The sequence below is a fragment of the Copadichromis virginalis genome, linkage group LG2 (genome assembly GCF_057382275.1).
Source record: "Copadichromis virginalis isolate Kocher_CV1m ecotype Utaka linkage group LG2, C_Virginalis_male_GT1.1, whole genome shotgun sequence".
Classification (NCBI taxonomy): domain Eukaryota; kingdom Metazoa; phylum Chordata; class Actinopteri; order Cichliformes; family Cichlidae; genus Copadichromis; species Copadichromis virginalis.
The window spans coordinates 4,388,814-4,402,214 of NC_140619.1; the positions used below are offsets into that span (position 1 = coordinate 4,388,814).

A 13,401-nucleotide genomic window follows, 5' to 3' on the forward strand; every position below is an offset into this window, starting at 1 on the left:
TAGATTTAAAAACAGGATTACATTACGGAACAACAAAGGTTACAGCACAGGTAACCACCTGTACTGCGGGTGTAGCATAATCCAGAAATGTTTATCAAAGCGGTTTCTTAAAGGGTAATGCGATGCATGTTTATTTTGCAATAAAGATTTCGGGTAGTAACGTGAAACTTTATTTATCTGTATCTCATGCTGAGTGGAAATATACACGCTGACATTAACCAGCCTCACGATGGAGTCCAATGAAGACGGCCAACTTCACTGTTAGGTTTACAGTTATAAGAATAGCATGTGAACATATCCTATATTTTTATTTTTCAGGGACTTCCAGTGATTGCAGAGATAAAATCATTTCATATAAAGCTGTATATACTCTGTGTTTGCAAGGCAGAACCAAGATGTTACCGTTTGTTCAATTAGATATCCAAATATAGACGACGCTAATGAGTAACACATTGACAGCACAGATGTAGTCTTCAGGAGGGAGGGAAAAAACATTTCTTTGACGGACAGATGGAGGGGGCGATGAGTGGACAAGAGAAACGAGAAGGAGGGAGAAGGACGGGAACGAGGGTTTAAATTCGGGCTTGAGGATGTATCATTTTCTCGTTGACGTAGCAATGTCCCGATGCATGATAGTCACATTCCAAGACTGTAATAAGGAGAAACCAGACCACAAGGTATGCAGCACGTGGAGCTTTGCTGTTTGATATAAAATAAATTAAAAATTAACAAGTGAATGCATTTTTCTTCTAAATGGCAGATACTCAACCTTTTTTAAATGTCAGACTGCATCCACAGCTGTAAACACACTGAGCACATAGTTGACATGTATGATACGTGTGGGTCTGTGTACTCTGCAAATATAGAAAGGTCACAGAAATGGGTCAAAAATTGATTATTAATATAGAAAAATAACCACCAGAAGACATTTTATTTAATTGCGGAGGTTTCTGGATGTTAACTCAACCATATCACACAAACTCTGTGAAAAACTGAACACGCAACACACACACCAGAAGGAAAAATCACCGTCTTGTTTTTCCTTTGACTCACAGAGAGCACATGTCCTATTGTAGGTGCAGGAAAATCCTTTGATTGGCCTGCACGAGCCACATATTCAAAGCTTTTACAGAGAAGGAAACAGGGTGATGGAAAAAGACGAGCTGATGCTGCGTGTTTCTAGTGCAACCTAAACTCGACAACAAACTATTGAGTTTCTTTTGCCGCAGCTCCGGTTTTAAGGCTAAGATTATGTAAGAAGGTGTGAATACGATGAGGAAAAGGTCAAGCGAGCGAGCCGAAGGGAAAGAAGAAGAGTGATAATGAATCTGCCAGTAAAAAGAAAGAAAGGGAGACGGGAAGGAGATGGATGTAGGAGAGAAGGTGGGAGGGGGAATAAATATGTTGACAGAAATAACTCATCATCATTCTGGTAGGTGACAGCATGTGAACAAGCTGTACTTTATGCTCCAGCTCAAGGATTTCTTTTGTTGATTTAGTAAAACATGACTTTTATAAACAGATATTTTTTCCTGTGTAAAATCATCAGCTATGTCTTCAGGCTACACCTTATGCTCACATTGCATTAGACACAAGTTTGACCTCAACTACAAAAACCCAGAAAGGAACGTGGACTAAAAGGTTAAATCAGATTCACTGTCATGAGGAAACAACATCACCCTGTTTGCCCTTTCCTGTGCCTCTCTCCTTTGGTCTTCTCAGCATCTGCTGCTGTCACTGTACTGTCACTATGGAAACACCTCTGTTAAAAAAAGCCCTGATTGGCTGTTGGGAAATTCTTGCATCGTCACATGTGCAGACCTAGGAGGATGACTCACAAGATTCCCTGAAGTAAGAGAGCGTGTGTGTGTCTAAGTGAGACCAAGTGCAGAACGTAGACTTTTAAACAGCTTCAGTCTCAGTTTTTATGACAGAGCTTCAATTGAGAAGTGAAAATATCCTTTATCCCAGCATGCAGTTAATTATCACCCCGTAGCTCAGCTTATCTTTACGTGTAGGTGTGTGAAATACTGATTAAATTATATGGAAGCCTGACAGACAATTATTAATCTCCTGACCATCCTTTGCTATTAACACATAAAAAATACAAGTGATGCTAATGTTTCACAGGAGCTGGAAAAATAAGCAGCAGCTCAGCTCATGGTGATGTTAAGAGAGGACTCTGTTCATTTCTGCCTTTACATCACATCACAATCATACTTGGACTTTTCTAGAAGCGACCCTGAATTGGATACGTGGAAGAGAATGGATGGAAACCATGCTACCATCTAGAGCTGGGCGATATATCGAGTTTTTAAAACATATCGATATATTTTTATACGAGATATAAGATGTGACAATATCCTTTATATCGATATAGTCTATGTTACGTTATAATTATAGTTGTGGAGCCACAAGTTTGCCTCTCTTTCGTCCACTTTTGTCTCTACGCAACGTTACTCCGCCTCGCCTTCACTGAAGACAACTCCCCCTCCTCCCCCATCGCTTCACGTGCAGGCAGCGACAAGACGGACACGGCAAATCTCCGTTAACGAGTTACTGCGCATCGCCCCATGCATGGGGCTGGACAGCGTCAACGTGCTAACGAGCTAACCGCGCTAACGAGCTAACAGCGCTAACCCTAAAATCCTTTCATTCTCTCAAAAGTTGATAGCGCGCCTTATGTATGAATCCTGGTTGTGCTTGGTGGCCGCGAACCGATTTTATGTGGTACACGGCGCTCAGCAATCTGTCAAAATGTTTGAGTACGACTTTGGTAAGCTACGGAGCTGCACCGCTTGATAGGTTGTCGGCGCATTACGGCTACCGAGGAGCTTCGCGGAGTGATACGTACTGTGCATCAACGTAATATTACCGTATTGTGTGTGTATAAGGACCATAAATGGCACCTGTAAGAGACGTGGTTATGAAGCGGATTTCAAACTCCAGGCTGTCAGTCACACAGCAAAACTTGGGAACAGAGCAGCTGTGAAATCTGTCTTTGTTATTACGCTCAGCGTCTTTTAGTTTATATTTTGACTGCACAATTGTGAGCTCTTTGTTTAGCACAAAAACAACCTTGTTTTCTTTTATTTATGGAGCATGATTATTTAATGAATGCTCATAATTTAATTTTGAGTAATTTTTCATGTACATCTGTGCTGTATGTTAATAAAAGTGCCTGTGTGACATCTGGGACACAGCTTTGACTAAGACCTCTCTTTTTGTTCTTACTTTATGGCTTAAAAAAAAATATCGAGATATATATCTTATATCGCCATCCAGCTAAAAAATATCGAGATATGAATTTTGGGTCATATCGCCCAGCCCTACTACCATCGGGAAGTATTGTTTTGATTTATTAAAACTCCAGTTTTGGATGTTTATATATGCATGCAGAAAATTCATCTCTTATCTTAGACATTTATATATAAGAACCCAACTTTCCAGGCTTGCTTCTTTCAGCTGCTTTTCATTAAAACGTTCTCCGCTGACCCGCACATACACATAATTATCAACCAGAGAGCTGAAACAATAAATATAGAAACTGTCATTTAGTAAACACCTTCCTGATGTTATAATCCAAATCAGAATATTTTGAGTGTAAAATAATTTCAGATTATGTGATTGCCACAAACAGATACAAACACACACAGCAGGAAATCACAGAAAGACGGGTTAAACATTAAAATTATGCAAAACTCATGAAAAATTCTCTGCACGAAAAATTAATATTGAATTCAATGAACATGAACTGGGATTAAAGATTTAACAGAAGCATATTCTATCCAGGCTGCTGGTCAGTGACATGGAAAAATTGGTGTGGATAAGCTTTAAATACAAAAGCCCCTGTGTATCCACATTAGCGGTTGACATCATGAACAATGAATCTTGATTGTATAACTTCCCCCTGGGCTAGATGTGTTCATTCAAATGGTATAAATGGAGTTATGAATATGGTCAACAATGTGCTGAGTAAGTTATCAGAAAGCATTTGAGGGGTTGTAACAATATTAGAGGATAAGAGAGGTTAAATCCCCCTGTCAAGATGACCTTGCTTGGTCATTCATTGGATTGGTTAAACAGTTATAACCCCCCGCCCCACCCCCATTTAGGGCTGTGGAAATCTTTAATCGGGCTAACTTATCAAATTAATGTTTAAAAACAGAAGATGCAGTGCTTTTAGACATCAAGTCCCAGTGATGATAGACAAGTGCGCCTCTGTGTGGTGTGTGTGTGGTCGAGTGGGTGAAACGATGGGAGAGAACACTCTAGAACAAAAGGTCACGACATTGGCCCTTATTTAGCAGTCTAATCCAGAGTTTCAGGATGGAGAACAAGGAACAAGCTGCACTGACATCACTAGCTTGGCTGTCAAACTGTCTGTGGGCCAAGAACACAGAACAATCACAGAACAACTGATTGGGATGGGCATTACCGATCTCAAACTGTGGCCTACATTTGCGGTTTCCAAGGGGTCATTTGTACGTTCAGAGCGGTATGAGACTAAAGAGAACAAAGACGAGAAGCAGTTCTTTCTCATTTTCAGATTTATCTACTGCAGAGTGGAAGCTGAACTGTGAAGTGGACTTTTTTTAAGGTGCTGGAAGTGTAAAGGTCCAAACTGTTCAACTGAATCTCCTCTCAGTGCTTTATTGCTCATTCTTGCTTGCAAGACTGCACTGTTTACTTCCAGCAGTACCACTGGAGAACAGCCCTCTGGCCTAATGTTCCTGCAGTGAGTGGGCAGTGTGATCTAGATCTTAGTCAAAGTAAATAAATCAAGAATGTAGCTGTGTATTCATAAGACGTTATTGAAAAATCCGTAGATCTTTGTGTGTTCATACTATATATCTCTCCACAGCTATTATACATCTCCTCTACTGTCCAACTAGGCCAACAGATCCTCCTTAAATAACTCCACATTCAAACTTAAATAGGCTACCACTCAATAATTTATCACTCGTGTCAGAGGTCCAAGCAAGTGTGTGTCCTCCATCCTAAGCAGGCTGTTCACTGCTGCTGAACACCTTGATATTTATGAATTTACTACATCCACCCAGTTGGAGTTACTGTTCACAGTTCTGACCACACCTGTGCTTTCATTAAGACAGTAATTAAGTAGACAGACAAGTCTTTCATGCATGGAACACATAATCCTAGATTTTCCTAGGTTTTAAAATTATAACCTTTCATTCACTCAACTGCATGTATACACATTGCAGCTGCACTACAATGCAGCTATTGATTATTTTAGTAATAGAGTAATCTCTTCCATTCCATTTTACTTATACAGCACTAAATCACAACAACAGTCACCACAAAGAGCTTTATATTGTAAGGTAGACCCTACAATAATACATACAGAGAAAAACCCAACAATCATATGACCCCCTATGAGCAAGCACTTTGGCGACAGTGGGAAGGAGAAACTCCCTTTTTAACAGGAAGAAACAGGTTCAGGGAGGTGCAGCCATTGATGGATAATCTATTGATTAATGCATCAATTAATCGAGTAATCAGATAAGAAATACTTGTGATAATATATGGTCTAGTACACCCAACACCCCCCTTTAGACTCACCCCTGTTTGCTACAGGTATTGCTCCAATGTAAAACAGGACGGCTGCTTTCAGCTAGGGCTGCCACAAACGATTATTTTGATAGTCGACTAGTCACCGATTATTTTTGCGATTAGTCGACTAATCAGATCATCATCCATTGGACGTAAAACGTACAGCTTATTGCACCAGCAGCATCTGCTCTTATATAACGATCATTAGCTTATAGCTTTAAGTGTTTCAGGTCTGTGCTAGCTAAAAATAAAGACAAGATGATAGTTTATTCAATTTTAATGAAATTTGCAGATTGTTTCGGTGAAGTTTAATAAACTCCTTGCTATCTAAAATATAACGGGACACCGGAGTATATTCTCCAGCATCTCACACTTCTGATAATCAGCTGTCTGCTTGAAGTTTATTCAGCTGTGTAAAAACTATAACTTTAATCTCAGCCAAACAGATTTACTCAGGAACAAATAAAATACAAAAAAAAAAAAAAGCCAAACAATAATATTTTTAAGTTATCTAAGTGACTTATATATGTTTAACCTGAGTAGCAAAAGACGGCGGTGGATTTGAAAACGATTTGCCGGGAGTCCGGTGTTCTCACGGCTCTAGTGACCTTGCCCCCGGCTAGCTATCGAGCTAGTGGGTAACAGACGTCTCCGAAAACGACAGAGCGCTTTTGAAAATATGTGGTGTCTTGATAAACTGTGCAAAAGTTTGAGGTTTACACAGCTACATTCTCGCCTGAAAATATGTTAAACGTTTATTTTGTGACCCAGAAAGAAGAATAAGAGTAATATTAAAACTAACTAGCTGCCGCCATTGTTGGAAACTGTTGGTGTCACTACCCGATCCGTACTGGAAACCCGATCGGTACCCCGCATGCGCAAATCTTACGTCACTTCCTCTCTTTGTCAACATCCAGTTGTTCAGTGATGACACGACGAATCCTACTTCCGGGCCTAAAGTAGTCTGCGTTTATATCCCACATGTGGTCTCTTATTGGAATTTCTTTGTCAGTGACATTAACTGGAAAAGAGTATGGACAATTCCTAACAAGTATCTGGTAACGAATAAAGTGAAGGAAGTCTCATTTAAAATGCTGCATAAATTTTATCCTGCTAATCATTACATGACAAAGTTCAAAAGGGACATAAATGTGAACTGTGGATTTTGTGGAAGCCATCCTGAGACTGTGCAACACCTCTTCTGGATCTGTTCATACGCTAGAACATTTTGGAAAGACTTCAGTAGATTCATTGCTGGACATCTCTATAAAGACTTTACTGTGAAATGGGAAAATGCTGTATTTTGTTTCTTTCAAAGGCAAAAAAAGAAGATGTTTACTTTATAATAAACTTGTTAGTTATCTTAGCTAAATTTTATTTTCACAAATGCAAATACAGTAACAAAAAACCTAATTTTAAACATTACTATAATGATGTTTTATGTTACATAAAATTGATTAGTGGATCACTTAACAAAAAGGCTATGAAAACTATTACTATTTGTAGTAATTACAAATTATTTGAATGTTTGTAATTCTTTGTATTACACCCCCTGGCATATGTTAATTTTGTTCTGATTGTATACATGTTCTGTATATTGTTTCTTAATAAAGTTTAATATTTAAAAAAAGAAAAAAAGAAAAAAAAGTAGTCTGCGTTTAATATGGCTTTTGTGTTGTTAACATGTTTAATATGGCTTTTGTGTTGTTAACATGTTTAATGTTTTGTATTTTCTTCTATTTGATCTCAAAAAGCTCCTAAAACAGTCAGTGATCCCTGTTGACCTCCCTCGGCTTTTATTACCAATAATCATTTATTTAAGCTCAGTTTTTAAAACCTTAGGATGTAGCTACAGCCCAGCCCATGCAGCAGTATATGAATGACTAACCTCGTATTGTGGGTGGATTATCTCAGTTGTTCTCCTGGCTGAAGTTTGGTCCTTTTACAGCATCCTGCCATGCGATTACATTTGTTTCTGACCACCGAGAACACTCACGTTAACTTTTATCGAGTGGAAAAAAAGTTAGCTTGTTTATATTATGCTAACATAGCTGTGTCACTAGCGGTCACGCAGCACATCATTATATACCAGCTAGCCAAACTTCAGTAACCCTACAAACGTCCCTGCTGTTTAGTTTTCTGTCTTCATTACACCTGGTAGAGCAGAACGCTGATCATTTTATTAAAGATGGAAGACTTTAGACAGTTTTTCAACTCTCAGTAATGCCATAGTGATCGTTTGATATATGGACCTGCAGCGGAGTTTAGGTCCAGACACGGCTAGTGACGTCAGACTGAACAACCGGATTGCGACATTCAATATATTTGAATGATACGGTTAGCGCCCAGTTAGCTCCTAGCATTTCTCAACAGCTCTGCCTCCTTTTCGACTGCCCGGGACATTTAAACAATGGACACCTCCGTATACAAACAAATTCATGCTTTTCTCCTCCACAGAGAGCGTCCCCCGATTGAACAACAGCGCCGTAAAATACGAAGAATGGCGCCTAATTACAGACTTAATAATATTGACTTAGCAATGTGTCACGTGAAGATTCATCAGCCGGATTAAGTGTTTACTGACAACTGACAGTGATAGCGGACATCATCATCATCACTATTCCAGTCAATCCTCTCCACACAGACAAGCATAAACACACTCGACTATCACTAAATCAAATTTAACACACGTTTGTAATGACGCCAATTCAGTTTACAATAGGGTTCATTCGCTCGGTCAGCAGGTCCCGATCCGTAACTATCTTTTTACTTTTCGTTTTTGTCTACATTGTTCTGAAATGCTTCATCATTGCAAACATTTTAAGATATACTTATTATTCTTAACATCTTAACAGATACTCTGACCCATAACTATCGTAAAATGCTACGACCGGAAGTAGACACCTTTCGCGCATGCGGGGTACCGATCGGGTTTCCGGTACGGATCGAGTAGTGACGATTTTGATAGTCAACAGTTCATCTGCACATTTTAATATACGTTAGTGAAGATTTTTTTGCTGTCTTAAAACAAACAGTGGTGGATGGAGCAGCTTCAGAGTTCAATTTTCCTCATGTCAGCGTTTGTTGGACTCTGCCAGCATTTTTCCAGTAAAGGTTTAAATGGTGATCACAGGAACAGCGCTGCTGTTTTGGATGCAAGTCTCGGTAATGGCTCCTCCTCTTTTCTTTTCGCGGTGTGTAAACAGCGTCCGCACTACACGTTAAACTGTGCCAGCATCATCATCACTGCTGCTGCTGTTGTGTCATCAGGGTTTTTGTTTAAAACTGTGTGGGCTTAATGTTGTTAAACTTTTTATTCTGCTCCTAAATCTGTTGGTACTGCAGGTCTGCTTTAAGTCGCAAAGCGCTCACGTTCCTACGGTGACAACGGCACAAAAGCAGTCAAAGAAAGGAATTTGTATCGAGAATTTTTTGTAAGAGAACTATATGAATTACTCCATGAATCGTTGCAGCTCTGCATTAAACAGAAATGACACCTGGTGCAATTAAAGGGTCATACAGCAACGCAGCAGGGAGCAGAAAAGTAATAACAGAAACAACTACCCACATACTAAGTCTTCTCACAAGCTGCCTAACAAATGCATTATAAAACATCTGTTGCTGAAGCCTTAACTTATGTCCACTTCGGGCACAGGGGATGTACAAAGGGATCTGAGGTCTTATTGAGACATGAAACAGAACAATTATGTAACAAGAAAAGAGCTCAAGAGGAAAAGGTCTGAGGTTCAGCAGTCAAATTAACTTCAAGCCTACAAGCCTCATTTAATCTGCAGAAATATCAACTGTGGCCCCAGTACGCAAGGCACTGTGCATCACAGATATTATTATTCCGATGGGACAGTGTGCACACTTTTTATGTTTGTAATATTGGTACTGCAGTATCGCTGTCTGTCTAAAAGCTATGAGTCACAACAGAGCAGCATTTTAGTGCCACAGGATTGTGGTTGATTAGAGCAATAATATATTTTCAAGCTGGTGTGTATCCAAAGAAAAATGTGGGCTAAGGAATCAAAACACACTATCAGACAGTCCAGCCAAGCCAAGCTAAGCTGCACCAAAAATGTCACAAGCCATCTCAGTAGAGAATCCAGAATATTTTTCTTTCATATTCCAAGCAGAAACCCTGAAACGAAGAAGTGTGAACTAAAAAACAAACCTTTTATTATCCTCGCAACAGCAACAAGCATCAGCGTACTCTTGTTGTCACCCAAGCAGAAATTCAACTGACTCCGATTGTGCGATAAACAAGCTAAAATCCATCTTTATATTCATCTTTGTCAGACCTATTCCCGCCTTGTTGTGCTCCAAAGGTGAGCACAAACACACCATAAAAACAACACCTGCCTTCCACCTTTCTCCGCTCATTATCGTTCATGTACTTCTCTGTTACGCTGCTTTTACAATGTCTCTCCATTTCTTAGGATGAATTGGCTCCTTTTATGTGTGCTAGCTAGGCTCGACCAAGCATTTTCAACTTACTCTTTAGTTTGTAACCAGGCTTGATTCAAGGTCTCCTGTGTGAAAGCAGGTGTGTGTGGGAGATAATCCCCTTCATGAGAGTCATCCCCGGTGTAGAGCAGGGACTGGAGGTGTGAGTTACATGGTTACATCATCCTCCTCCCCTGTCTCACCATCTCTACCTCCCTCCCTCTCTCCTTCCCTTCAGTTATTCCTCTTTTGTCTCTGCACTCTTGTCATTTCTCCCCTATCTTCCTGGCTGCTTTCTCTCCCCCTCCTTCTTCAAACCACCCACTTTTTTGCCCTCTCTATTACATAAGACACATGGATCAGTGCACAGAAATGTCTTTACAGATTTGCTTCTGTCTTCTCATTCTTCATCTGCTCTCACCTCCTCTCTTAGATTATAGTCTCATTCATCTGACAAATCAGACAATAAAACCGAGGTCAACAGCTAACAGAGGGAATGATATGACGTTGCTTGAAAGAACTTGTGCTTTATGTTGTTGTTGTTTAGAGCGCAATTACAATCTAATTAGTTGTCTTTCGCAAGGCAAAGGCTTTAAACTTTTCCTTGAATAAAAGGAAGGATTTGGCAGATAATAACTCCAAGGACTCAATATTACGAGGCAAGTGGAAGCAAAGTCTGCAGTGGTTCGGTTAAGAGCACACTAACTGTGTGAAGCGAAGAATAAAAGATAAGGAGAGGGGAGCAAACAAAGCAAGCAGCTGAAAGGTTTTGAATAGGTGACACAATGTAGATATATAGCAAAGTTTCTCTTTTTCTTTTTGTGGTCATACTTTCACAATGACAGGCTGCCCTTTCACTCCAACATTTTTAGGCTATCTTTAAAGAGTCCCTGCTGTGGCAAACAACGTACTCTTAAATTAAAGTAGCACAGCATTTGAGATACTGATCAAGGGTTGCCTCTTTATTGTTGTATTTTTGTTATCGCACAAAAGCACAAGGGCACTGTAAAGTTAAAAGTTAACTACGCCTTTCTTTGTACTGTGCACGACAGCAAAGAGAACGAGCTGTTAGAAAGCGGAGGAAAATGTTTGGTTTAGGCTCAGGTGTTTCTATAAAACTACATTCTTGTAATGCTCTGTGTAAAGTATGCAGGGGTGTGCCATTGTCCTTGGGCGGGAACACCAAGATCATTCGGAGAAAAATTTTGTTTACAGAAAAATGCTGTATTGTTTTCCTTAAACGCCACTGCTTACATTTCAACATTACCAAGAGGAAGTGGGTACAGCTGGTATCAGTTTTATTTACATGTCCTTACAGCAAAACTTCAGCCTGATCTTCTAGCTAATTAATAACTCCAGTTAGACACACTGTAGTTTTTGTACATAACAGGTTTGAATCAGTTAATGTGATGTCTTCTAGATTTCTAATACTGGAGTCAAAATAAAGCAGAATTGTTATTCTCACGTTAGCCTTTAAGGTTGATCATTTATTACATCTAACTTACTGCTGCTGATGCCAACAACAAAATTTAATTATTTATAAAAAAAAAAAAGACCCCAGCGCAAGACAGAACATGCTTGTTAGATGGAACAATCACTTCAAGCCTTTTTAAATTCTTTTATGCTGTTGGGTGACATTTATAAATTTCATCTTTCGCTTTTCATAAGATTTGACTGCTATCTCTGTGCGTCAGCGCTGAAAAACTTCCCCTCTGACCCTGGCACGGTTAAATGCCACATTTTACAGCCAAATGCCACCAGAGAGGACGAAGAAAACACAAAGAGGAGGAAGACAAAGAGGAATCTAACAGCTTTTGTGAAAGCACGCTTTTGTTCATATGTAACGATTGATGCCAATAAATTAACTTTTTTACAAAAGTTTTATTTTCTGCAAATAACTTGGCAAGAAATTTTAAATTTGTCTTGTTTTTCCATTTGATTGTTTTGTACTTTGTTTTTGTTTGCAGATTTCTAATTATTATATCAGGTTAAGAAGGCATTTACCATCACTCTCTAGATTTAGAGACTGTGTTTGTTTGAGGATAAAAGAAAAGCTACAAAGACCCCTATGGGAGAATGACCGGGGTGAACAAAAATAGATGAAGAAGACTTTATTGATCCCAGGGGGAAAATAATCTGTTACAGCAGGAGGGAAGACATGTGTGGGCTGGAAACACCAAAAACTGCATTAACGAGTAAGCTTGAAAATAGACGACCTCTCTGTGGACTGTGATAAAATGTTTTGCTACGACAGCACAAGCTATATTTACAATATCTTCACCATTCACAGTCATTAATAAATTCAAAAGCATTTGCAAAATCAAGTGTAGAAAGTTTGCTATGCTAATTATTGTCATATTATTGGACACCGACAGTACGCAAGGCAGAAACAACAATACTGAGAGGCGTGGTGTAAGAGAGATGGGTCGAACCTGTTCATTGATGGAGCTGTAGTCATTGGTGGTGGAGACATCATCGTCCTCTGAGTCAAACAAGCCCTCCTGATTGTCCAGCAGCTCTGCCAGGACTCTGCTGACAGACTCCTGGTCCCGAAGGTCCTCTCCTTCTGTTGACAGACTGCAGATGGAAAATGACAGAAAAGTTTGAGTTGGCTGCACACTGCTTCCCATGAGATTAATAATACTCCCATGAGAATAAACACCCCTCTTTTTTTAACTTCTGTGTAAACGTGTTCCTGCAAGTGCCAAAAATAAAAACTTCTTTCACTCTTTTAAAAAAAATAGATATTCAGCTGTCACTCCATTCTGTGGCTTCATTAAATGTGATGTGGTATATGGCTTCAAGAGTTTCCTTCCACGGACTTTACAGCTTTATAATCTGATAATTTGCACTTGATTAATCATTTCCACTGAAGATGTAACAATGAAGCTTTTGAATACAAGCAGCTAGGGATGCACCGATACCGGTATCGGCCTCGATACCACATTTTCTAAAGTACTCCTACTTGTTAAAAGTCCCCCGATACCGAGGACCGATACCACGGTCTGAGACCTGTCTATGTTTGAGCGGCATGTAAGGGGTTAATCACAGGTGCCGAGTGCCCGCCCCCAGGCCCCAGCTGCAGCTCAGAGCGGGGAGAAAGCGAGGCGAGACATGTCAGCTGTGTGGAACTATTTCAAAGTGAACGAAGACGCGAAAACAAAGGCGGACTGCAAATTGTGCTCAGCGAAATTGTCCAGAGGAGGCTCTAAAGGTAGCGCATTTAACACAAGTAATTTAATCAAGCACCTAAAATCCCAACACGACAACGAGTACAAAGAGTTTACCCACAGAGGAGCATAGCTGATGCTATAGCAGTGGGACGGAAAATAGTTGGGCATTTTAAACATTCCGCCTTAGCCTACTCCCGCCTCGAGG

At 39.8% G+C, this 13,401-nt stretch overlaps 1 protein-coding gene across 6 annotated transcripts in view; it reads right to left on the reverse strand.

Annotated features, from left to right (window-relative positions):
- fam13b (family with sequence similarity 13 member B) overlaps positions 1-13,401 on the reverse strand; it is an 80,675-nt gene that overhangs the window by 40,215 nt on the left and 27,059 nt on the right. For all 6 annotated transcript variants that reach the window (XM_085468790.1, XM_085468807.1, XM_085468799.1 and 3 more), the window contains exon 6: positions 12,456-12,600. In XM_085468790.1, the coding sequence (XP_085324916.1) occupies positions 12,456-12,600 (145 nt within the window). The remainder of the gene's footprint in view (positions 1-12,455; positions 12,601-13,401) is intronic.